This window comes from Lineus longissimus, chromosome 4 (assembly GCF_910592395.1).
Source record: "Lineus longissimus chromosome 4, tnLinLong1.2, whole genome shotgun sequence".
NCBI lineage: Eukaryota > Metazoa > Nemertea > Pilidiophora > Heteronemertea > Lineidae > Lineus > Lineus longissimus.
The window spans coordinates 15,238,787-15,266,298 of record NC_088311.1 but is presented as its reverse complement, the minus strand read 5'-3'; the positions used below and the strand labels follow the sequence as shown (position 1 = coordinate 15,266,298).

Genomic DNA, 27,512 nt, shown 5'->3' with positions numbered 1-27,512 from the left:
TGATTCAACTTGTTCTTTGTATACCATTGTAACCAGGGCTATTAATGCTTTCAGCCTAAGCCCTGGCAATTGTCTCAATATGTAATTTTGTTTATTTGGATTTAATAAATAATAATAATAATAAAACTGAAAGCCATCTCCATTGCCAGACTGGAGCTATGTGGGGCAGTCATTGGTACAAGATTGGTGAAGAAGGTTATCAAACCATTGGAGAGCGGTCGAGGAGCCAAGCAACTGATGGTGACATATTGGACAGATTCCATGAACGTCCTGTTTTGGATTTGTCGACCAGGAAAACAGTTTAAGCCCTATGTAGCCAACCGAGTAGGAGAGATACAGGAAAGGACCAGTACTGACCAATGGAGACATATACCAACCAAACTAAACCCAGCAGACATATCATCTAGAGGTATGGCAGTGGAGGAATTGGCTAGATCACAACTCTGGTGGGAGGGTCCAAGTTTCCGGAAGGAGTCCGAGAGCAACTGGCCAGAGAAAAAGATAGCTGTACCAGATGAAACCACCGATATTGAGAAAACCTCAACATTTGCAGTACAGGAAGCCTAACCAGAACAAAATGAGACAATGATGTTCCCCCTACATCCCAGTAGATGGAGTGACATGGGAAGACTAACAAGGAGAATATGATTCGTGCGACGTATCATGATGTGGCTGCTAAAGCGACCCTTACCCCCGGGAGCCAAGACCTGGATAGATGAGTTGTCCCCCGAAGAGTACAGGCAGGCTGAGGATTACCACTAACGCCAAACCACTTCCTGCATGGTCAACTGGGTGGACAACTGGCTCCTCCGTCGACTGATGAACTACGATTCAACCCTAGAAGAAGATGGCGAAGAATACAGGACATACTGAAACAGTTTTGGCAGCGATGGCAGCGAGAACTGTTACCCCAGCTGCACAACCGTAAGAAGTGGCTGTTTCCAAGGCACAATCTCAAACCTGATGATATCCTACTGGTGATTGAGGAAAGATTACCTAGAGGACAATGGAAGATGGGTCGAGTCCTGGAAGTCTACCCCGGTGAAGATGGATTGGTGCGAACGGCCAAGGTGAAGACGTCAAATGGGGAATATGTCCGGCCCGTGAATCGTCTCTGCCCAGTCGAGTTTCCAGAGATGACAACTTCCGTCTGGTAACGCTGAGATGAACGTCTGGTTATGCTGAGATGAATCCAGCCAAGCAGTTACAACCGTGGGTGATGATATCCGTCTATAACCGTTAAAAGTTGACATTTGACATTGTGTGGTGAAATTACACTGAGAGAGTGATCTAAAAAGTTAGTGTTGGTCAGTGTACTCATTGTCTGGTGACTTGCTAATTTTCTGATCGGGATGTCCTTGGCATTTTCAATTGCCTGTGTTTTTTGGGGGGCAAAAACTTTGGGTTTCACCACCTGATATACACTGATCAATTCTATTCTTAGAAGTGAACTCTAGGACACTTAATGACTCGGTGCGAGTTTTGAACATTGATTGAAAAGTGAGAACACTCAATGGAGTGTCAGTATCCGAACTTTCTACAGTGCGAAAAATATCGGAATTGAAATAGAGACTAGCGGGTATCGGTAAAGGGAGAAAACTTTAAGCTTCTGTTACATTATTCTGAGCCATGTTTTTAAGCAATGTAGAACAAAAGGGGTTAAAAATTTGGATCTCCTTTGGAGGAGAAGTTTACTCCAGTTTCCAGTGGGGAAACAATTTAAGTTTAATAGGTTTTCTCATTTACCATCCCTAAAGAGTCGATTCTTGATTGAGAATTATTCTGGACTTATGATAGTGACTTTTGAAGGATAAGAACATTGAGGAATTCATGAGCAACTTGGATTACTTGAGCTCAAATTCAGTGGGTGTTAGATTCCGATTGGATTGTAAAATCTAAAAGAGTACTAGTAATTTACTACAGGAGTGATATATTTCAGTTAATAGTGTTCACCTATTCTTGTCTTTAATGTGTTCTTTTGGTGAACTATTGTGTATTCTAAACTGTCTTTTCATTTGATCAATGGGATCTTTGAAGGGCCATCTTCCGTTATTGTTAGTTGGAAGATTTGCCAATATTGTTTAAAAATAGTTTGACAGGTTCTGTCAAGAGGAGGGGAATGTTGAGAAGCAGGGTGAAGACAAGACGTTTAGGTCATTATCTTATAACCAGGTGACAGCACCATACGGTGTATGGGTATTATTACGGTGTCAACTTCTGTTTGAGGGTTTAATTTTATTGGTAAAAATACCTAACTACTTGTACATGTTTTTAGGGGAATTTTGAGTTGCTAAGAATTGTTAATTTCTGTTGAGATGATTTTGTGAATTTGCTGCGGTCCTCGCTCGGGACGACGGCGCGACGATCTTGAAGACCTCAAAATATTAAAGACGAAATCTAACTCGATTTATGAACTTTCCCGTCCTTTCTTAACAACACCACGCACTAAGGAGAACTGCTCATGTGCAGGTGGTAAATGCTCACTTGACCTTTGGAAATCAAGCAGAATTTGGATTGGTTTGAAATCAATAAACATTTGGAAGAAGTAGATCCTGAGAAACTCATGCCTGCAACATCTTTTCACTTACCAGAGTATCACTGTGAACAAACTGTGTCAATTTTTCCATCAGAGGTTTGATGATAAGTTCCCCACAACCAAATGCCAACTGTTTGATAGGTTTAGCAATCATCAGGGCATCACCTGGGGCGGGCTCAAGGCCAGTAGGTCCAGTATATACATAGCTGTTCTTACTAGCTACACAGTCTGAAAAAGTTCAACAGGTTCATTTAGGGTGCCATTGTCAAATCATAAATGTAACAATTGATCAATACATCATTTAAGATGAACTGACATTTTCAAACCTTTTGTAATTTGATATCATGATAATAATAAACAATACAATAACCAAATGTCACTGCAAAAATTCAATTTGTACTTCATCGAATCCATTGTCACCCGGGGAAAAAAAGTCCTCATACCTAGTACATTAAGTGGCGAGAAAACAGGAAAACGACGGAAGTCTCAGAAAAATAAGAAGATGATTATTGCTAGCAGCGTTATGAGATATATAGCCAACAGTAGGTTTTCACGTGAAGTGCCCGCTTGAGCGAGTGTTCATTAGTTCAAAAATCATCATAACACCCAACAGGCATATAATGGCACTAAGAGACCTTCATACCATCCAAACATGAAATGCCCAGCATCAATGGTTACTGTAATATGCTTCAGAAACTATGGTCAATTTACACATTTTGACCTTGAAAAATAGGTCAAAATCAAATGATGAAGTCTCATGAGCAGTAAAAATGTCATAATAATAGCTAGCTGTGTTCATGAGATATTGGCAAAAGTAGTTTATCATGTGATGTGCCCCACTCTGTCAAGCGTCGTTCGAAAGAGACAAAACTACCAAAAGGCGCTATGGCACTGTAAGACCTATGTACAACCCAAAGATGAAATGCCTAGCTTTTGATGGTTAAGGACATATGCTCCGGACACTAAACGAACAAGCCCATTGGCTTCATGGGTCGCAGCTAATGTGGCTGATAATGGTTGAGGAGAGATAAAGGGATAAAACTCACAAAGGCAAAAAATCCCATCACAAGGTTGAAACTGGGGGGGGGGGGATCCCCAACAATGCAATGCACAGCGTGTTAGTACTTATCACTGTACGAAAAAATTCATGTTTTAGATTTCTGCCCTCATTTTACGCAGAGGTCGAAAAAAAATCGTTTTCAAGTTGACTAGACCCAAGCTGTGAATATCAAAGTCTTGGCTAGCACCTTATAGTTCCCCTGACTGTAGGCTAGCCCGGCTGTCAAAGTCACCAGTCCCGGGCTAGTGGATTTCTCGACCCCTGCCTAGTTTACTGTAGACTATCAAGGCTCATACATGGTCACAATGTACACTGTAATGAAAAGGAAAATGTCAAAAAGCCTCTAAGATTTCCAATCGAAATACTTCACTTTCACTCAAACTGAGTTATTCGCATCAACATTAGACATTGTGAGGTTTTAGATTCAATGTTAGACCAGTCCGTGTATAATTCATTAGCTCAGTGCAAAATGAAACGGCTAGGCTGTACGCCAATTATAAAGGGAGCTATATGCTTAAGGCTAGCTGCTCCCAACAGGCAGACAGACAGATGACACCTGCTTTAACAATACCCATCTAGCCCTTGGGAATGGAGGGTAAAAGGAGCTTCAATCAACCAAAATTTATGTCATCATTTTGAGTTGCCAAATAGGTACCTGGATACTTCAAGGAATCTAGGACAATTTAAGAAACACCAACAACATCAAATTTGGTCACAAATGGCTTTGTATTAATTGTAATAATGGCAAAAGATATGCTCTGGAAACCAATAACAGCCAATTTACACTTTTTCACCTCTGTGACCTTGAAAAGAAAGGCAAATCAAAAACCTGCGAATGATGTGACGTAGTCTCATGGGAGAGTCCACAGGGACTATACTTAAGGAATTGAACCCGAGGCGGAGGACCTTGGTTGAGTTACCAAGACACTCGAGGGTGGAGCTAAAATACAGTCCAAACCCGAGCCGACAGGCGAGGGTTTGGACGAAATTTTAGCTCCACCCGAGAGTGTCTTGGTAACTCAACCAAGGTCCGAAGCCGAGGGTTCAATTTCTATTCTAAAATACCTCAAACTTAAAAAGATAGGCCACGAAAATAACTTGAATATGTGCGAATTTGGCAAATTCCATCCATCGCCGGCCCGGCCGGAGCGCCGGTAGCGCCGTTGTTTACATTATGTTAGCGCGCATAGGAAGTCCGCATCGGCTCGCTCAAGTGATGCTAAAATCCGCGCAAATGGGCTATTTGGAGCGTTTTTCTCGGCAAATATGTGTAGTGCTCATTAAAAAACTTAGGGTGGTTGATGCTTCCTTGACTGATTTGTGTTTGAAGCAGTGTTTTGAGAGCCTCAAACTTCTGAAGTGAGGTGAAATTCCTTTGACGTGACGTGTGCATGGTTTCCACATTTTAGTGCAACCCGAGGGAACTTTGGTAGAGCATCTTGGTTGCGTGTCCAAAACACTCCGCTCTCAGAACGAGGCTTATGCATTTGCCATTTAAAAGTTGACTTTACGGTACCAAGGTATTTTAGAATCTCCAACAAAAGAAACTGTGGACAGTGTTGGTGTAGTCTCACATTATCAGGAACAGATGGCAGTTGTTTTTCTAGAAATGGTGAAATCTCATTGTCAAAAATCTTTCCAATTTGGAGCCGACAATTTTCGACACAGCTGCTGTTGTAGGCCCTATTTTGGAGCCGGGGTTTGATGACTTTACCTAGATAAAGAAAAAGTTTTAACTCCCTGCCCATAACCGGATACATTTATCAGATCAGTGACACCTTACATAATATAATGGCCTTATATAATAAGACCAGAGTGAGTGGTGAGAATGGTTTGACATGAGGGAGACATTTTAAAAATTCAGAATTAGGCCTACCTTGCCAAGTGTGTGGTTGCAGGATCACAATTACCAGTGTGCAGTCGGAGCGCCACGACAACATAATGTCCCCAAATCATGATGAAAAGGTGTCCCCAAAATAGGCTTAAAACTTGAGGTTGTAAAGGTCTCCATGTGATTGAAAGGCCTGGCAGCAAAGCCTACCATAAACACCTGGCCAAATTGGAGCTAATATTGAGGGAGTCATTGGCATTTTGCCCCCTAGTGGCAAAACTAAGAAAGGAAATTGCTCCACCTCATAGAAAACCCACGCAACAAATTTGAAAACCCTCGATAAGGTATTTTTTTATTAAGAGCGCACACGTTGTCTAAGCGGACGCGGCGGAGGAAACCAACCAAGAAAACAATGCCCCTCTGCCTTATAGGCTGCCGGGGCATAACAAGTATTTCATTTCTAACTGCAGGGAAAGAAAAATCATTGACACTTCTGCAAGCTTACTTATTATACATTCCTCTCCACTGCTTGGGTTGATGACCGGAATTTCGCCCTCAGTCTCCACAAATTTCATATCTGCCGGCAGGTTGGTGTGGATGGACAATCTCTTCGCCTTTTGTCTAGCGGTTTTTAATCTCTTACCATAAGCTGAAGATAAAAAGTTTTATTTCATTTCTTATCTGCGGAGATTGAAAAACAAGTTAAAAGAAATCAAATCAAAAAAGTCCCTGGACAACCAATGATAAGACTTGCCACCATCAGTGACATTTGCGAGTTTGATATCTGTTACCTTAAAAACTAGGTCTAGCTAAAAATGTTTCTAGCACAATGCTTTACAGAAGAGTCTATGGCATAAATGTGGAGACCATTTTCTGAATAATTCTGAAACGCCTATAGTGTTAATTTAAAATTTTCAATTTTCAAAATATGTATGGAATAATTATAAACTTTAACACTGCCATGGTGTAGACATACAAATACCATATATACATGTAGTATGTTTCCCTTCAGCAAAGTTTCATACATGATATCTGCACTATTTCATTTTGTGTATGACTTCATTTCTATTTTCCTGACCCACAATTAAGTACGAACAGTGTAACCCTTTAAGATAAGACTTATATGAGCTTGACCTTCTTATACCTGAAAAGTAGGTCAAAAAACCTAAATATGCCTGTTTGTTGTCTACGTATCAAACATAAACACTCAAGTGACAAAACACTATCAGTGAGATTTCAGAGTTGGACTTCTGTGACCCGGAGAAAAAGGTCACATTAACTAGAAATTTAGTCAACATGTTAATATGCTTAACACGTTCAGCGCCATTCAACATAGATCTACATAACTTTTTCGGTAAAAAATACCCCCTCTCGTAGATTACCGGTCCCCTATGGTTTATTTGACCAGTGCTGTTGTGCCTGGCCTTTGCTAGGTAACCATAGTGTCCATATTGTTGTTTAGGCCTCGGCCAATCTGGGCCGTGCTTTGTATGTTCCTGGTTACATATTCCATGAGCACAATTAATAATCTCGGGGCATTTGCCACTACTCTGTTGGAACAGGAACCTCGTCTTTTCTTCTCTTTTATTTTACTTTGATTTATCACGGTGTGGAATCCGTGAAATTGGTGCCGAAACACCCGGTTTTATCAGCACGAGAACGTGAGCCAGGTCAACATGGAGAAACTCAAACTAGCGCGGTCGACGGCGAGAGGATGGTTGACGAGAGAAACGGAATCACTACATGCCATAATGCTGCGGACGGCGAGTCTCACGAAGGAGAAACTCCAGTATCAAGTGAAAGAATTCGACAAACACCTCGCTTCGGTTGATGCAGTGCAGACAGAAATACAGAAGCTGTATGACAACGAGGAAGATTTGGCAGAGGACATAAAAAAGGCTAGTATCGTTAGAAATAAATCTATTGAAGTTAGGCTCGAGGCTGTCCGAATAATGGCTGAACTCACTGCGACCGAACCTGCGACGACAGCAGTTGTCGCCGGCCACAGCTCAACTCATGGACATTTGTCATCCGCTCGGCTTCCAAAACTCGAACTTGCAAAATTTAGCGGTGATATCACCCAATGGCAAACGTTTTGGGACAAATTTGTTGCTATAGTCGATGCTGCAGACATTCCGAAACAAATAAGTTCACATATTTACAATCGTTGCTGGAAGGGGAAGCCATACTGTCAATACAAGGTTTAACCTTGACTGAAGCACATTATAAAGTTGCCTGTGACATTTTAAAAGAGCGTTATGGGCGTAAGGAACAAATTCGGTTATCACATATTCAGTCATTGTTAAATATGTCAACACCAGTTAGTACTGACTCCACTGTTGCAGACTTGTGGAAATTGCGGGATGATTTGAATGTTCATATTCGCAGTTTAGAGGCCCTCGACGTCGACGCTAAAAAAAAACCCGGCCTGTTCCTAACACCTCTTATACTCTCTCGGTTGCCTCAGGACATTCGAATGGAATGGTCACGTTCTGGGGAAGGGAAAGAGAGTGATTTGACCTATCTCATGAAATTCTTGCAAACAGAAATCAAAAGGCGAGAACGGTCAGACACGTTCAAAGATACTGTAATGAAATCTACAGACAGTGGTCTAGAATACCATTTTTCATCAGCAGTAGCTCTCCAGTCATCGTCTGGTTCTATGTCGCATTCATCGGTTAGATGTGAATTCTGTGATCAAAATCACTTTACGTCTAAATGTCGAGACTTTCTTAGGTTGAATATTGAGGAACGCAGAGATAAACTTAGGGCTAATAATCTTTGTTTTTCTTGCCTTTGCAAAGGACATCGAGCCCGCGGATGTGTCGCAACGTTCAGGAAATGCGGCAAGCGACATCATAGTCTGATCTGTGCAGCGCCGAAGTTGTCAGAGACCAGTATAAACGAAGCGTCATCAAATGGTTCGCGTCAGCGGAAGAAGATGAGCAGACATCGTGGTGGTGGACAGGGCAGGACTTCTGGCGAAGGTACGAGTGCTCAAAATCATGTTACGTCCCATGTTAGTGTTGCATGCGCAGATCAAAAATTTTCGGTGGTTTTACAGACTGCCAAGGTGAAAGTTGTTGGTAACAAGGGTGTGACAGAAGCCACGCTGCTGTTTGACAGTGGGTCAGACAGGTCATATATAACAAGTGATTTGGTCAATAAGATTCAGCCCGAGTGGGTTACCTCTCAACACATTGCATATGCGGCCTTTGGTGGTAAGAAGACCAGCGGGAGTGAATTGCGCAATATCTATAGGGTAGGTTTGAATGGTGTAGCAAAGTGTAATCGGAAAGGTAGTCCTGTTGAACAGTCTCTAGTTGCAGTTGAGGTTCCGATCATTTGCAAACCCATTCGTAGGTCCGAGGTTCCAAGGGATTTCCTACAGTCATTTGGTGATATAGAATTTGCGGATGAGTATGGTAAAGACACAGATGTGTCGATAGATATCTTGGTCGGTCAGGATTTCTATTGGAGTTTCATCGAACAGGGCCTTATTAGGCTAGACGGGGGTCCTGTTGCCCAGGAGACTAAGTTTGGATGGGTGGTGAGTGGGTCTTGGAAAGGTGGTAATAAGGCCAAGACTAATGTTGCTCACCCGATGTTGTGTCTCAATGAAATTCCAGAGTTGAACCTTAGTCAATTGTGGGACTTAGAATCGATTGGCATAAGTCCAAGGGAGACTGAGGAAGGTTTAGTTGATCCAGTGTGGCAGAGATTCAATGAGACGGTGACTTTTGTTGAAAGTGAAGGTCGTTATGAGGTTTCTTTGCCTTGGAAGGATGGAAGAGTTACCTCTCGTTTGTTAGATAATGAGAAGCTAGCTAGAGGTAGACTCGGTAGTTTGACACGTAAACTAGGAAAGGATCCAGATCTGTCTGAACTCTATGATGGTGCCCTCGTGGAAATGGAACAAAACGATGTCATTGAAGAGGTCCCGAGTAGTGAATTGTTTACCAGCAACCCAGTGTTCTATATGCCTCATCGCCCTGTCTTAAGGGCATCTAGCTTGACTACCAAAGTTCGGCCAGTTTTTGATGCGTCCGCCAAGGGTTTCAATGGAGTCTCGCTCAATGACTGTATGGAAACTGGACCTAGTTTGTTGCCTAACCTTACTGAGATTTTGATGAGATTCAGAAGATGGCCGGTGGCTTTAACTGTCTTGGGATGAAGAGGTACCACAGGAATATTCCAACAGATTCACTAGGTGGGTTGTGGGTCTCGAACTTTTACATCAATGGCAGATTCCTCGTTGTTATGTGGACTCAGAATAGAAGAAATTACGTAACATTGAGGTATGTGGATTTGGAGACGCTTCTGAGAAAGGTTATGGAGCAACTGAGGGAGAATCCGCTAGTTTGAAGGATGTTCCTGACACAGCGACGATTCCGTCAACTTTGGTTTCGGATGGGCCATCTCTGGATTCTGACGCGCTGTCGAACTCAGATTCAGAGAGTGCGCGATCAGCCACCGGACTGGCTGCGTCCGGATGGACAGTATGTTTTTTCACAGCATGTTGGTTCTGTTCCGGAATGGCGCCAGAAGGTGTTATTGATCACTGAGCTTCTTGGGGATAGCAGGTTCCAGAGTCATCCCTCTGCTTTGGAGGCTGCTATCCGGATTATGTCTCCAGTGTAATACTGTCAATATTGTTGAATGCTACTGTGCTTACTGGCAATACATTTGTGTGATTTTGTATTGTATATCATGGTTGAGCGTATATATATGCGTATATATATATATAATGCGAGTCGAATTTGTCTTATCGTTGTGGTGCAGGAAAGTTTGTCATGAAAACCGGCATGTTTTTGTTATATTAACATGGATGTTTCCGGCGTGTTTGTTTGTTGCAGCGGTTTGTAGGATCCGCAAGGAAGAAAGCACAGCTGTAGCAAGTTATTGGACCAACCGTCTCTGTATTCATTACACATTTTAAAACTTGTTTATCATAAATTACAACGTCATCGTGCTCAAAGACAAATATGCGGACTTGTTTGTCTGAGTTATTGGGTTCTGGACGTGTGTACATATGCTGGAGAAGTTGCTGTACTGCAATGTTTGCAATGCCGTTGCTGTGTATTTGGAACGATGTATATTTGGCATACATGTAGATACAGTGATTTGTTCGAGGCCCACGAGCATTTCTGCGGTTAATGCTATGTAAAAGTGTGTTCTCTTTTCCATTAATATCTATCACTTATCATAGTCGCCATCATCATTAATCACCTCGTCACTCACTCGTCATTATTGCCATCTATATCATAATACTATAAGGTGGCTCGCTAAAGTGCCATTTGGGGGTCGTGTTTCGTCTCGAAATTTTGCACGTTTGCAGGTGATATGTTATCCTGATGCAACGTCATGTTTATTTTCGGAAAATTACTTCAGCGGAGCAGTAATGAGGGATTTTTAATCGGACACTGTCAATTCTCCTTACCACTCACGAAAGCCAAGCCATTGCTGTTTAGTTATGCAGGGGATTAATGAATCACCTGCACTCCCTGTGGGGTGACTAACACTACCTGTTGAACGGCTGGCTGTAGGGGGGTGATTGGAACAGCCTGTACACGTGTTGACCTGCTGAACCAAGGTTAATGTTATTTTCAATCCACGATTGTAGGTCACCTGATCTTCGAGATTTCGCGGGGAAAGAAATTGTAAACAAACGTATGTGTGCAGTTCAAATGTAAACAAAAATGTATTTTTGGTACTTTCGGTTGCTGGACTTGGGTTTTCCCGCAGTAAGGAGCTGGGGTCAAATTGGTGGTCTATTGTTTATGGGTGCTGTGTTAGCCAGAGCTAACCCGTGATAATGAAGGTTACCATGGTATGTTTATGTGCTCACCACAGCTCTCAATACTTGATCTGAAGAGGCGCGCTGAACCTGAAATGGCCTTATCAAGGAGCTGCTAACGGTGCTGAACTTCTAGCTTGCCTGTCGAGTAAGTGCCTTGCCCGAGACCTGGCTACATGTAGGTGGAGCACGCATTTTAAAGTTATAGTAGTGATAGTGCAATTGGTTCGAGCCATTTGGAGGCCGACATGGCCTATCTGGGTACTCCTTCTTCTCCGTATAAAAAGGCGCATATTGCTGACTAAGGAACGAGGCATTGCCTCATCATCTCTATCGGACCAAATGATATACTTTTATATACACGCATACAGCACGCCACAGCTAGGTCCGAGTCTGTGGACAAATGGTTGGTTTAATTTGTCTCTTCGATATGGCTCCTTTGATATTGCATTAGATGTTTATTGCAATTCAATCTATTCAAGGTATAGCCCATTTGAACCTGCCTGCGCCACGGGTACAATGCTAGTGTTATCATATTGTTGCACTACCTGCACTCTTATTCACCGACCTGACTCACGCCAATCTATATTAAACTAAATTTCGGGACCTTTATTAAACTAAATTTCGGGAGAAATTTCTATAAGTAGGGGGTGTATGTGGGAGAATGGGTTAATGTCTTTAATAGTTGTGCTGCCCATTCCAGATTGCAGCACAAGCTGGTCTTGCCTTTTTCAATACACTAGTTTTAATGCTCTTTAATACCTTTAATCATTACATAATATATATACTTATACCTATTTAAGTGAATGTTTGGTGTGGCCCAGTGCCATTCCTTGAGTTTATCACTCTACAACAACCTTATCCTTGCTTATCATTAATTCTATGTGCTTGCAGGTATGTACATATTCGTGTTCTGTAAATTGTAAATATATTCCGTCATTAAAAGCCATTCCTTGAGTTTATCACTCCACAACAACCTTATCCTTGCTCATCCTTAATTCTATGTGCTTGCAGGTGCCTGTATGCCTGCAGCTAATTTGGCCACTGGCCGGAAATATCGGCCACATGTGTATCTTAGAATTCCCAATAGAGGGTCACTTCATACTAGTCTAGTCGGGTGGCTCCTTTGAGGAGACAAACTTTGCCTAGATTAGAACTCTTGGGGGCGTTGTTATGTGCACGATTGGTGTCATTTGTGTGCAGAGCCCTGAGGTTACCTATTGGTACGAATTGTAGTTATTGGTCTGACTCGACGGTGGCATTGAGCTGGATTCATTCAGAACCCAGCAGTTTGAAAACATTTGTAGCCAATAGGGTTGCTCAGATTCGTGAACTTTCTGATCCACTTCGTTGGTTCCATTGTGCAGGGGTAGATAATCCAGCTGACTTGGTAACTAGAGGTGTATTAGCCGAGACTGTGATTTCTTCTAAGTTGTGGTTACATGGCCCTAAGTGGTTAGTTGAGAATTTGAGTTTTTACCAGTGAGGCTTCTTTTTGGTTACCAGTTGAGGAGGATTCTGAGAGGAAAGACGGTGTTTCGTTGACAGTATGTACATCTGAGAGTTTCCCCCGTGTCTTTGAATTCGAACGTTGGGGAACGTTTCAAAAGGCTATCAGTATAGTTGGTTATGTCCGTAGATTCTGTCATAATTTGAGGAGTCCAGTCTCTGAGAGGAGGTATGGCTGTACCCTTTCTTATCAGGAGTTGTCGGATGCTAAGGTTGTGTTATTTCAATCTTTACAGAGAGATCACTACTCCGTGGAGTTGGCTGCTTTGAGGGGGGAGGTGTTGTCCTTAGAACTTCTCCCATTGCATCTTTGACTCCAGTTCTTGGAAGTGATGGTTTGCTCAGAGTCAAGGGAAGGTTACAGTCTTCTGATTTAACGTTTGAGGAGAAACATCCCATCATATTGCCCAAGTGTCACTTATGTCTTACGTTGGTTAGGCAGCAGCATCTGTTCCTCGATCATGCGGGGGTCGACACTATGGTTTCAACAGTGAGAGCGGGTTACTGGATAGTAGGTCTTCGGAGAATGGCAAAGCAGGACAAGAGGGAATGTGTAGCTTGTAGGCGTTTAGATTGTAAGGCTTGCTGTCAACCGGTGGCTCCATTGCCCAAGATGAGAGTTACCCAGGCTCCTGTGTTTTCAGTAACTGGTCTCGACTATGGTGGTCCTTTGTATAGTGTGGATTTGCCTGGTCGGAAGTTATACTGTATACGTTGCATTTGCTGGCCACCACAAGAAGACTAGAATAGGCCTATATTACTCCTTATACATGTTTAAGGCCGCGAGGAGAGTTCCATTTGTCACCATTCACTGAAATGTTGTATAATAATTTTGGAAGCTACGGATTGCCCTATCAGCAGTCTGCTGGCACACTGACATTAACTGTCAATGAAAGTTAGGCCTTTGAAAACAATCTTATGCAATATTGATTAGCAAGATGTTGAGGCCAAGGCAGTTGATGTTGTCAGCATGCTTGTAAGGACAATTCCTTTTCTCCTGATTTTGCACCGTCTTTGGTGCATGGACAATGGGTATGGAGCTGAGGAGGACTGTAATGAAAATGATGCTGTTGGTGATAATGAAAACGTCGTAATTCCTCGCAGACTGAACGCCTACTCATTAGATATTCGTATCAGGCGACTTGATGAGTACAATGAGCTGAACATTGCAAGGCCAAATGGGATTACTCCTTCAGAATATGGACAGCTACGTGGCATTCCCGAAGGATCATTGCGCGATGGATACAGGAGGAGGATGAATTGCGCGAGAGACACCGAGAATCCACATACAGCTTGCGACAGATGCAAAGGCTAAGGCAACATGGAATTGATGGCACAGGTTAGTTATCCTTGTGACCTTGGTGCATCGGGAAATGAATCAGGTGAATGAGGTGAAATGTAGGTTGGGGCTGGTAGGCCCGCAGGTGATGTGGCCCTTACGATTTTCCTCTCTCATTTCAGGTAGATGGCCAGAGGTAGAGAGACTCTTAAATGATTGGTTCCTACAGCGTCGAGAACATGGTCTTCCAATAGCTGGGAGTGACCTGATGTTCCAGGGTGAACGGTTCTTCAACATTTGGTGGTACGATCTTCCTGAGGAACAGAGAGAACATTGGATGGAACTGCGCCCTCATCTCATACCATTTTCAGCATCAAGTGGATGGTTACAAGGTTTCTTGACTCGTCATGGTATTAGCTACAGGAAGACTTGCAAAGACTCTACATCAATACCGCTCAGTGCTGCAGAGTTGGTAACGGCATTTCAAAATGAGGTCCGAAACATTATCAATGAAAATGGAATACAGATTATCGTCAACATGGATGAAACTTTTGTTCTTTGGGACATCACACCCACGCACACGTACTCTTTGAAAGGTTTGAAACAAGTGGACATACGAACTTCGCAAGGAAATGCAAAATTAGGGTGTACGGTGACTTTAGCGATGACTGCGTGTGGGAGAAAACTCCCTGCAAGTATAATTTTCAAGGGTCTGAGCGATGATGGTCCAGAAATCGCTCGACTTCGGGCAACTGCCCCCGATGGTGTGCGGGTAACGGGCTCGCAAACAGGCTGGGCAAGTTGGCAGACACTGATTGCTTGGGTAAATGATTGCCTCATACCGTTTGTGGGAGACAACTTTCCATTCCTCCTAATTTGGGACATGTTCCCAGCGCACCGGCATCAACAAGTGCGTGACCATGTAGAGGACGCTCCCGGGTTCATAGGGCTGATACCAGGGAGATGTACCTCACTGGTACAACCTTTGGATCTGACCATCATCCGCAGCTTCAAATGTACAATGAGACGCCTATGGAAGGAGTGGAAAATTGAGAACAATGACATTCATGGTCGTTCCCCACAAATCACCAGGGATGCTGTAATTCAGATGGTATCAACTGCCTGGGAGAGAATTGCCCCAGAAGCAATCAATACAGCATGGAGAGTGAGTGGGCTTGAAGGCAATCAAGAAAATCCGCCTCATCAAAATGATGAGGTACACTTTGAAGTTGATGCTGATAATTCCAAAGATGATCTTCATTTTCTTGAAGATTTAGATGAGTGAGATTGATAGGGTAATGCTCACCAATAAAGCCCTGTGTGTTCAAATCAATGTGTTATTATGTCAGTTTTTCCCACAGGCCTAGGCCTAATTCCCTGAACAATGCAGTTGATCAATGAAGGCCTAAAACATGTATAAGGAGTAATATAGTCCTATTCTGGTCTTCTTGTGGTGGCCAGCAAATGCAACGTATACAGTATATTCTATTGTTCACATGTGCTGTGGTAAGAGCATGAGAGTTACCCAGGCTCCTGTGTTTTCAGTAACTGGTCTCGACTATGGTGGTCCTTTGTATAGTGTGGATTTGCCTGGTCGGAAGTTATATATTCTATTGTTCACATGTGCTGTGGTAAGAGCAGTTCATCTCGAGTTGACCGATTCTCTCTCGATGGCCGATTGCATTCTAGCGATTCGTATATTTGCTGCAAGGAGGGGATTGCCTGCAATCTTCTACTCGGATAATGCCAAAACGTTCTTGGGTGCTGAAGCTCAGTTGAGAAGCTTCTTCGGTTCAAATATTCCTCAGTGGCGACATCTGGTGCCTAGAGCTCCTTGGTGGGGTGGTTATTATGAGCGTTTTATCGGTTCTGTAAAATCTGCACTTAAGAAGACGTTGGGCAGGAGGTGTCTTACTCGAGTGGAATTAGAGAACACTTTATGTGACGTAGAATCGTGTGTTAATTCGAGGCCGTTGACCTTTGTGGGAGATTGTGTTGATTCGAAGTTCCCGTTGTCTCCGTCTCATTTCCTGATTGGTAGAGTGGCTGGATTTGTCCCCGACAATATTGATTTGAATGATTTGGTAGTAGGTAGGAAGGAACTCTCTGACGGGAAACAGTGCGCCAGCAGCGGCTTGATGAATTCTGGTTGCGATGGAGTCAAGATTATCTTAGAAATTTACCTCCTGCTCTTAAGGAATTCGTACCTCGTTGTAGTTTGAAGTTGGGTTCCATAGTGCTCATCAGTAAGGACAAAATGTCGAGGATGAAATGGCCAATGGGTGTTGTGATTGAGGTTTTCCCATGGAGGGATGGTGTGATCAGATCGGTGAAGTTGAAAACTTCAAAGGGGACAATTTCTCGTGCAGTACAGCGATTGTATGACTTAGAAGTCAGTGATAATATTCCTAAGGTTGGATGTCAGGCATCAGGTGGCTTTTGTAATACAGATCAGGTGATCAAAACAACTCGGTCAGGACGCACTGTAAAACCATCTGTCCAGTTAGATTTGTAAATGTATTTGCATGTTAACAACTAGACTTTATTTAGGACCTACAGACTGTACAGGCAATTTGTTCGTTATCTGCCCATTTCCCCTTAACCTTATTCACCTTATTCAATTTTGCCTTCTCCCATTTAGCCTTCTCCTAACTTGCCTTTTCTCAATTCGCCTTCTACGATTTCGCCATCGTCTTATCTCGCCTTTGTTCCAATTGGCCTTCTTCCTAACTTGCCTTCCTCTCATCTTGCCTCATACTAGTTTGCCTTTTCTTATTTCGCCTTTGTCCTATTCTGCCTTGGTTCCATCCTGCCTTATCTCATCTTGCCTTTTCTTGATTGACCTTTGTGTCAATTCGCCTTCTTCCCATTTTGCCTTCTCCCGTTTCGCCATATCTCACTTCGCCTTTTATCAATCCGCCTTCGTTAAGCAAGGGTCTATTATTCGCAGGGGGGGGGGGGGCAGTGTTTTGAGTAGTTTAATGATTCTGTTCAAAAAAACTTTGGGACTTGTATTATCTCATGCTAAGTTATAGCATTGCTGTGAATGAAGAACATCAAACATACCAAAACCATCTAAAGGGAACACTGCGTGGGACGTTCTTGAGAGCTAACTCATTCTGTGAGAAGGCCTCATAATTCCCCAATGATCAAAGGAATACATCTTCCAGATTGCTGGATTTGAGTAGGCCTATTGACCATAGTCCATAATAAAGAACTTCAGAAGCACTCACACTTTGAATGATCAATAAAATACTTAGCACCCCCATCCCTCCTATATAGTACCAGGTCACAAGTCTTACTCATCAAAGAATGCCAAAACACTATGCCAAAATATTTCCATGAAAGACTTGGAAAACTCTAAGATTTGACAAACATGGGTAAAGATACTAAGTTGGTTTTGGAGATACATGTAAGCTTACATGTAGATGGTTCAGAAGTTATGAAGATTTGAAAATATTGGTAATTAAGCAACAGCCTTGGGTAGGGTACCAAAACATAATTCGTGGAAACACTCTTATATGAAAGACTGGCCCCACAAACATGGGTAAAAGAGACAAAAGTCTTTTGTAATATGGTATGTAATGTAATATGACTATAATGGCTGAGAAGTTATCTACACTTGTAATTTTGGCAATGTCCACCGGGTTTTGGTTGGGGGTACCCCCGAATGGACCCTAGAAGCCTTTCAACACTGTTGAAGACACTTTCATATGAAAGATTGACTCAACAAACATGGGTAAAGACACCAAGTTTGTTGCAAAGTAGGAAGAAGGCGAAATAATACAAAGGCGGGGCGGGTAAAGGCGAGATAGGATGAAGGCGAATTAGGACAAAGGTAAATTAGGACAAGGTGAAAAATGAAACGGCCAGGGGCCATTGTGCTCACCGTATACATCTTTTATTAGGCAGGATCATGCTTAGTTTAGAGGTGAATATGGTGAACACAATCAGGCATGAAGACTTTTTTTAGATGTGTATTGATGTCAAGTAATAAGACAGGGCAGTATATATAAGTTTATGATCCAACCAATAATTGTCTATGACATCAACAAGATCAATATCGTGTGATTGCTAAGAGTCCCTGCAATAAAAAATTCATCGAAAAAAAGTCATTAATAAGCGAGATATTGCACGTCCTACTTTTTCAGTTTTGACCCCCTGGTGGCCAAATCAAGAATCAGATCAGGCCAAAATTCGGTGTCAGAGATTATCTGATGTAGGGGGTTACATGTACCAACTTTCAAGTTCATAGCTTTAGCAGTTAAGAAACGTGCCATAGTTACACTCGAACGGTCAATTTACGCCATTTGTCCTCTGTGACCTAGAAAAGGAGGTCAAATCCAAAAATCATAGGAAATGTGATGTATCCTTGCTAGGAGTCCCTGCCATAAAATTTTATCGAAAACAATTCACTCAAATAGGCAAGATATTGCACTTCTTCCTTTTTCCGTTATGGCCCCCTGGTGGCCGAATAAAGAATCAGATCAGGCCAAAATTCGACATCAGACGTTATCTGATGTAGGGGGTTATATGCACCAAGTTTCAAGTTCATAGCTTTACTGGTTAAGAAACGTGCCATAGTTTACACTCTAACAGCCAATTTACGCCATATGACTTCTGTGACCTTGAAAAGTAGGTCAAATTGAAAACCCGTAAAATATGTGATGTATTCTTCCAAACAGTACCTACCATAAGAATTTTATCGAAAACACATCACTTATAAGCGAGATATCACACTTTTTAGATTTCCACTTTTGGCCCCCTGGTGGCAAAGTTAGGAATCAGATCGAACCAAAATTCAGCGCCAGAGGCTATGTGATATAGGGGGTTATATGTACCAAGTTTCAAGTTCATAGCTTTAGTGGTTAAGAAACGTGCCATAGTTTACACTCTAATGGCCAATTTACGCCATATGACCTCTGTGACCTTGAAAAGTAGGTCAAATTGAAAACCCGTATAATATAAAATGTATATTTGCTATGAGTACCTACAACAAAAGTTTTATCGAAAACAAGTCACTTATAAGCGAGATATCACACTTTTTAGATTTCCACTTTTGGCCCCCTGGTGGCAAAGTTAGGAATCAGATCGAACCAAAATTCAGCACCAGAGGCTATGTGATATAGGGGGTTATATGTACCAAGTTTCAAGTTCATAGCTTTAGTGGTTAAGAAACGTGCCATAGTTTACACTCTAATGGCCAATTTACGCCATATGACCTCTGCGACCTTGAAAACAAGGTCAAATTAAAAACCCGTATAATATAAAATGTATATTTGCTATGAGTACCTACAACAAAAGTTTTATCGAAAACAAGTCACGAATAAGCGAGATATCACACTTTTTAGATATCGACATTTGGCCCCCTGGTGGCCAAACAGAGAATCAGATCGGACCGAAAATCAGTGTCAGAGGTCAGCTGACCTAGGGCATTCTGTGTACAAAGTTTCAAGTTCATAGCCCTAGCAGTTAAGAAACGTGCCACTGTTAGGATACGACGACGACGACGACGACGACGACGACGACGACGACGGACACAGCGCTATCGTATAGACTCCCCTTACGGTGAGCCAAAAAGGAGAATGCAGATTAAGACAATGGCAAACTGAGACGAAGGCAAGAATGGATAAGGCAACTTGTGATGAGGCAAGATAAAACAGAGGCAAAATAGCATAAGGCGAAAAATGAAAAGGCGAAAAAAGACAAAGGCGAGATAGAATAAGGCGGATTGGGAAGAGGCAAAATTGGAAAAGGCGAAATAGGAGAAGGCGAAATGTATATTTTTTAAAGGCAAAATGGGAAAAGGCGAAAAAAGACAAGGCGAAATGGGCATGAACCATTTGTTCACCACCACGCAGTTTGTTCGGCCCATGTGATCGGCGCTTCTTTGCGGTATACACGATGGCTCAGCGACATAGATCATGTTTACGGTGTTCGGTACTTCGATGTACTGATGTGGGTCTACGACATGCTCTGCCCAGTATCAGTGTTGCCGTATACATTCGGTTATTCGATGAAAAACAGAGGGTGTAGTTACTCTGCTATTTCTATAAGTACCTGTGCAGAGGGTGTAGTTACTCTGCTAGATTCGAAGTGGGGAACATGACACCAAGTGTAGTGGATCTGTGGACAGTGTTAATGAATGTAGTATTGTATTGTGTAAAGTTGTCATCTTCAAACCTGCGCGTTTGACCTTCATTTATTGTATACAATCCTTGTTAAGCTCTCAATTAGTGGAGAGGTAGCATTGGAGGTTAAGATAAATTAAAATTCAAGATTTATTGGTTTGAGTAGGGTTACAATATCGTACGCATTTGGTTGTAACGGTAATTTGTTCATCAGTTTAATTCCAGTCGTTTCAAGTAGAGCAATTATAATTCCTGTTTCAAGGTAAACTCTTAAATCAACGTTTACATTGGGTAGATCGTTGAAATTTTCATTAAATTAAATTATATTTGTATTACTTAGCAGACGTTGAGCATTTACAGCATACGGTGTGGTCATTAGTATTATTTCAGTTGGTTCCTGTCCCCTTAATTTGGATTGGAGTGAGGATCCTCCAATGGGGGGAGAATGTCGTAGATTACCGGTCCCCTATGGTTTATTTGACCAGTGCTGTTGTGCCCGGCCTTTGCTAGGTAACCATAGTGTCCATATTGTTGTTTAGGCCTCGGCCAATCTGGGCCGTGCTTTGTATGTTCCTGGTTACATATTCCATGAGCACAATAAACTCGGGGCATTTGCCACTACTCTGTTGGAACAGGAACCTCGTCTTTTCTTCCCTTTTATTTTACTTTGATTTATCACGATGTGGAATCCGTGAAATCCCCTATAGCTGCTTATTAGTTCTTTTAAGGCTTCAACATTGAAACAATACAAATGCAGTCTTCCGAGTAATAAAGGAACTGACTCATTCAATGCCCTAGAAACAGTTGTAAAGCAATTCTAACTTTGGGAGTTTTTTAGGGGGTCATGTAGCATTCAAAGGGGGTTGTTTTTGTTCCTTTTTGAACCAGAAAAAATAAAACACAGCTAAGGGGCATAGTAATATTTTCTCTGCGGATTCAGCAAGCTCTGGTCTTGGGTAAGCCATTGCAAAAAAATAGCACCACAAAGCGAGCATAACCCCCGAGCCCTCATATAAAAACAACAGGCCAAAGGGCCTGGCACGGAGCTGAAATACATGGGTTCAGTGTAAAGAACATGGAAGGAACACCTGGTTGGGCTTATCTCCATTTTTGTTAACATATTGATATGCCTATATCATGCATATATACCAAAGTAAAAAGACTCTTGGACAAATAATGACAAAAGGTGCCACTTATTAGTGAAATTTAAGAGCTTGAAAGAATGTCTTTGTAATTTACGTCTTAAGCCCTCTGGTGAGAATTTAAATCGAAGCATGCTAAATTTTCTGTCAGGGGCAAGAGCCCAACACCTATATGGCAAAAATTTATTCACATCTTCCATATTTTATTTCATACACTAATTTTCAACTCACGTCGTCTGCTAGAGTGCCTAGTTGGAAGTTCTTTAAACCGTTTTCTTGGTCGCTTCACCGATACGGTTATCCAACGTGTTGATGAATTTTTAGTTTATTCAGCTGTTTAGTTGGACTAGCTCAATAAATATTGACTGGGATGTAGAAGAAAAAAGAATAACCTACCTGAGTAATCTAAAATTATGGTGCCAATTGGTACGTAGGGCCCATGATAAACAAACACTTTTGGAAAGAGATAATAAATATTGCCTTACACGTCGAATAACAGGCCTAATGCCACTCATTTGGGATGCAATGTTTCCCTCACAAAGCATTGGGAGACATTGCATCCCCGCGTGGTGACATTCAGCATGTTACTCTCCGTGGCGGGCAATATCTATATAATATCACCCACTACTCCTCCATAATGAGCTACATACCAGTTAATTTTTGCTTTGCTGACATCATGCGGGCCATATAGTTACACTCTCTTTTATTTTTACATATTGGTGAACCGACACCATCAACAACAAATCCACCTGACTGACGTTTCTTGTACAATATACGCTCATTTTTGTACCATTCAAGAGGTTTGACACGAGTTCGCTGAGATCTTCTCAGGCCCTTCGGTGATTGGGTTGGTTTGACTGAAATAACAAAAACAAAACCATGTAGAATTTTGGAGAAATTTGCCACCAACAGAACACACGGAAAGACAGTCTCGATTGTCAGCTGACTGATTCAACATCATAGTCAACCTACAGTCCAAGTTCAATGTTCCTATAAGACAGTATGATTCTCTTACACTAGTCTTTTCTTTTAAGGCAATGTCGAAATATTACAAAATGTTTCACCTCTGTAACCTTCAAAAGTAGGACATATATTTACCATGTTGAGAAACCAAAGAGGTGTGTAGATACCTAATTCGAGGAGTCTAGGACAAACGATGACAAAATGTGCCATTGATTTGTAGGATCCAAGTGGTGTGAAAGGCGGCACCACTGATCGATGCACTAATGAATTAAATGCAATGAAAATGCCATATAATTCTTCTCTAGATTTATACGAACCCAGAAATGTATAGATTATGGTGCCTGTGATGTATGATTTGGCCTTTAGCAGGAACTGAAACAATGTCGATAGCCTGGGGCCTATTTGACGCTGCCCTTGACCCCATGATTACATGCCCCCTTTACGGTAGTTTTGTGTCTGATCCGCCACATCTTCAGTTTCCTGTTGGTGCCAATTCATCATAAGAATCATCCTTACTCTTATACATTACATGAGTACATGCTTAAAACTTGACAGAAGTGTTCTTTTTTGTTAATGAAATAGCCAGGGCCATTGTGCTCACCTGGCGACTTGGAAGGAAGATGCATGTGGCTACCTTAACACCACATGATCAACATCAGAGCTCTAGTTTAGACAAAAATAGACTTGATTTTTTAAACTTTGCCCCCTGGGGGCCACATTTGTAATCCAATCCGGACTGTTTATGTACAAGACTTCAAGTGAGTAACACCAGCGGTGACGAAACGTGCCGCTATTACCTGGTGGCGATGCTGATAGCAAACTTTAACCTCTATGACAATGAAAAGTAGGTCAAATAAAAAATCCGGGTGAAATTTCAAGCACCCTTATGAGATGCATCTAAAATTTCATGATTCTAGCTAGTAGCGTTCATAAGATATAGTCAGAAATAGATTTTCAAAGACTGCCACCTATATCACAATCACATGGCAGACAAGCAGTCAAATTGCGCTAGTTTTCATTTTGAAAAAAGGTCTTGCCTAGGGGTACACACACCAAGTATGAACCTTCTAGGTCACGTGGTTAAGAAATGTGTCACTCTTTTGTCAAAAGTTAACTAACGACGACGGACGCAACGGTATCATATAAGTTCCCCTGAAACATGAGCTAAAAACCTGGTGATCGAACGGTCTAACTTTTGTAAAAATTTGAGCAGGTGTGTGATTCATTGATGACACATCAATGGCAGATGGATTTAGTTACTTTCTTAACCCGAGTGAGTGCCCTCATATCAAGCAGATTAGGATCCCGCCTTGAAGTTTGTCACAAATTGTCAAGAGTCAAAATGTGCAAAACAAGGCCACGGAAAGTAAAACCAAAATTCGTAATATTTTAGTTTCTGAGGGGGTTGGAGGAGAAACTAAAATATTGTGATTTCTATTGGCTTCACTTTAATTTTGCCAAAGCCCCTTATGTCATGTATCATTCTTAAAATGCATCTATGATAAAAATTTGACGATGATCGAGCCCTTAGTTATAGCACTTTTAGTGTTTTCGGTATTAGCCACCTGATGGGCAAACCGAGAATCAGATCGGACCGAAACTTGGTCTCCAAGGTCTCATTTAACTAGGGTACATGTGTACCAAAACAGTTACGAAACGTGTCCTGCTAACGGACGACGAACGATGACAGAAGCCAAAGCAAAAGCTCACTTCTCAGAAAGGTGAGCTCAAAAGCAGCACCAGTTGACCAAAGCCGTTTTTAAATGAACTAAGATCGTATTAGCGTATTTGACCTCGATTTTCGATGAAAAATCGTTTTTAATGCCAAAATCGTAGTAGGCCTGATATTGGGAGGGCCTTGTTTCTATTGTGTTGCAAAGGTAAACCAAGACTTTAACCCACCGTGTGTACAAGGGCCCAAAAAATCAATAAATTGGAAAATTTGCACAGAATTTGCTTTTTTAGGACACCAAAACATACTGGTTACTATGAACATGGTCAAATGAATAATTTCCGAACCCTCTGTTTGTGCCAAACTTCTAAACAAGAAATTGATCAGATGAGACTTACTTATTTTGCTGACTGGATCAGCAGTTCCTCCTCTTGATATGGGTGGCTCTGAAAATGTAACTTCACAATAATGCCTTGGAGTTCCAAGTGTTGATTTGCACCCTTTCTTCAGTATAGATCGTGTGGATACGGTTCCTGAAATGTAGAAAACAGATGCTTATCAATCAACACTTTCAGTGTGATCTGACATTGATCTATATATCTCAGTTTTCGAGCCAACAATGTCTGTCTTTTAGCAACTTCGATTCCCAAAAAGTTTCATTTCAAAATGGCAGAAATACAATCTCAATAGCCCAATTTACAAGGTGCAAATTAGATCCGGACAAGACCTGTTCGGTCCAACACACACCGTGTCAATGGGATTTTAATTAGCCCGAACCGACCTCAACCGAACTGACCCAATACAAAATAGTGCAGTCTCAGGTCAGTCCAGGAGAATTTGGCCAGTTAAGGTGGGTTTGCGATGTCATATAAATGCGAACTGACCAGGTCGGTTTGAATTTGTGTGTTTTATGTGTACAATGTATAGCGATGAGTTGTGTTATACATCTAAGATAAGTGTATATATGTAGTGTAACCACGTGTATCCTATAATATCCATCAGTAAACAGGGAATGTACAATGAACATATTGCAAGGGAAGTCCATAGACACTAGCTACATGTATAAAAAATTTGAGATTCGAAGATTCGCCGAACTGGTCTGTAAATTGTACGTGCAGTCAAAGCTGTGACAGGGAGGATGCAATGGCCAATAAAACATAGATTTTTCTGAGTAGAATGTGAGCATGGTAGGCCTTTTAATACATTTTAAAACCGGCCAACGCCACCTTCGGCCACGGCATGAACGAACCGACCCCGATCCAGATCGAAACCGCCTCAGCTAACCACACCGTCGAAATGGGATTTCACTCCGGGTGAACTGACCTTGTCGGAACCGACCTGGGGTGAGTTTAGGCTGGTTCGGTTTAACACGCACCGTGTAAAAAGGCCTATTGGTCAGGCAGGAATGGACATGTTTTCTTTTCTCTATTCACCATTGTAAAGTATTTCTTGCAATGCAGTCCCATTGACAAGCCACGGTCCATTCTGTTTGAATGACCATATTACAAATGACTAGAGCCTGGCGGCTATGATAGCTTCGCTTGGTGGACAGTTACAGTGTGTCAGACATGTCAATCAGATTGCTTGCTACAAACTTATTAAATTGACGTCCTGATTTGACTTCATGATCAGGTTGCGGTTCTTTGATACATAATACAGGGCTTTAGATAACTTTTTTGGTCAGGAAGTCAAGTACTTCCTTAAAATTATTGATGCACCATTTTGGGAGTTTGGGGTTTTAACCCTTAAAGCGCCAGAGGCGACGATCGTCGACATAAGGGGGAAAGCGCCAGAGGCGACGATCGTCGACAGCAGACATTTAGTTCCACCTGTCTGCTAAGAGATGGCAGTGAGTGTGCATGTACGCTCTTTGGTACTTCGACAGTGATGCTTAGCACAAAATGGCATCGAAAAAATTTCAAGTTTCTATACAAGCTTTTGAGTATTTTATCAAAAACTTGAAGCCCCATTTTCGCGGGAATGACGTCATCAGGAGTAATTAGCGCTGCTACGACTAATTAGACGGATGCTTCGACCAGGAATCGGATGGAAACGATGTATTTAGACCCAGACTTCATATTAAAATACCAAGGGAGGTATAAAAAGCTGATGGAGGTATGTTCTGGCCATATTTTTGTTGATTATGGGTATTTGCACTAATTAACCCCTAATTAGTCAATTTTGGCGGGAAATGTCACAAAAATCGACGGGAATTACCATTTGTATAAAATCATCAGTACATTCCATGGTGTTTGTAACAAAAATAACGTTGTTATTAATCATTTTCAAAAATGCTTGGTTAATTCGGCGCTCAGGGGTAATATGATTTTGTTAATTCGGCGCTTTAAGGGTTAACTGGCATTGCAAATACTCCCAACTTGTCAGTATTATCCCAGGCTGGGCGTACATATACTTCCAATTTCCTAAGGTTGGAAGTATAAACTCATGTTATGCAATGCATGTTATGTTATGCAATGCATGTTGTGATCCAAAGTTCCCTTGCATCTCAAGCCACAGAGTAAGTGTAGAGCTTGTCCTATTTCGCCACCTCGTCGTCTTAGCTGATAATGGCTGTTCAAGGCTTCATTATTCATGCTCCATTTCAACAGGTGGACAGCCGACGGGAACCCCTGAATTCCGAAATGAAAGCCCCTAAACAATGGAGCCAAAGCATGACAGATTGGTACTCGAGTTCCTTGTTGCTGGCACTGCCGTGCAGAATTAGATATTCTCAATACCAGTAACCTTGAGATTCAGTAACCAATCACAGCTCTCACTCTGGGCACGTGCCACCTGGGCACAGGATGACTTCACCGGCCGCCAAATATGGTCAGCTACTATCGTAGTAAAACATTTTCGTTCATAAAGCTGTACATGCAACATCGTTCATTGGCCAGCCGCATGATTAACAGGACTTGGGCATCGTAGAGTAGCGCCAGCGGGGGATTTTGGAACTAATTGTGACGGACTGACTATCAAGTGCCGGCCGTGCTGAGGAGTGTGAGGCGGGCGGGCGGAGAAAGTTTTAAGTTTGACGCCAAACACATTGGGACTCGGGATTTTTGTACATCAGAATACACCTTCAGATATATTAGAAAGTGTACGCTGAAATCAGATGTTCATTTAGGGGGTGTCACAATACGTTTTTGGCCCAGAAAACCTGGCGTATTGCTCTTTTCAGATCTATTTCAGATCGTTTACGATGTTTGACATTCCTAATATCTTATCGTGCAATTCAAATGTTTTAATCCATATTAGTATTATCGAATTTTCTGGACTTTTATAATGTTTTTTTTTAGAACTTTTCTTCTTGGTCGTTTTTATCTACTGTACAGTGCTCTGGAGCATGCATGGCATGTACAGAGCACTTTAATATGTGGTATTTTATTATTATTCATTTTCCACGGGCGTATATACGCCCATACGCCCGTTATCTAAAGCCCTGATAATACCATACGGAACAAGTGCACTTGTCTCAGGTCAGCATGGTCTGGAATAAAGCATGTCACCTGCAGGTTATTTAGGTCATTTATAATCAAACGAGCCGGGCGTTCAGTGTTAGTCTCGTGCGTAACCCATGAGTCTAACATTA

General features: G+C 41.9%; 1 protein-coding gene across 4 annotated transcripts in view; it reads right to left on the bottom strand.

Annotated features, from left to right (window-relative positions):
* Positions 1–27,512, bottom strand: part of LOC135485978 (uncharacterized) — a 128,584-nt gene that overhangs the window by 13,480 nt on the left and 87,592 nt on the right. For 3 of the 4 annotated variants that reach the window (XM_064768416.1, XM_064768417.1, XM_064768418.1), the window contains 4 exons: positions 24,319–24,453; positions 21,936–22,142; positions 5,933–6,076; positions 2,589–2,764 (listed from right to left, as the gene is read on the bottom strand). In XM_064768416.1, the coding sequence (XP_064624486.1) occupies positions 2,589–2,764; positions 5,933–6,076; positions 21,936–22,142; positions 24,319–24,453 (662 nt within the window). Of the gene's footprint in view, positions 1–2,588; positions 2,765–3,783; positions 3,909–5,932; positions 6,077–21,935; positions 22,143–24,318; positions 24,454–27,512 lie in introns of those variants that run through there. The other variant, XR_010446661.1, reaches the window with a different exon arrangement.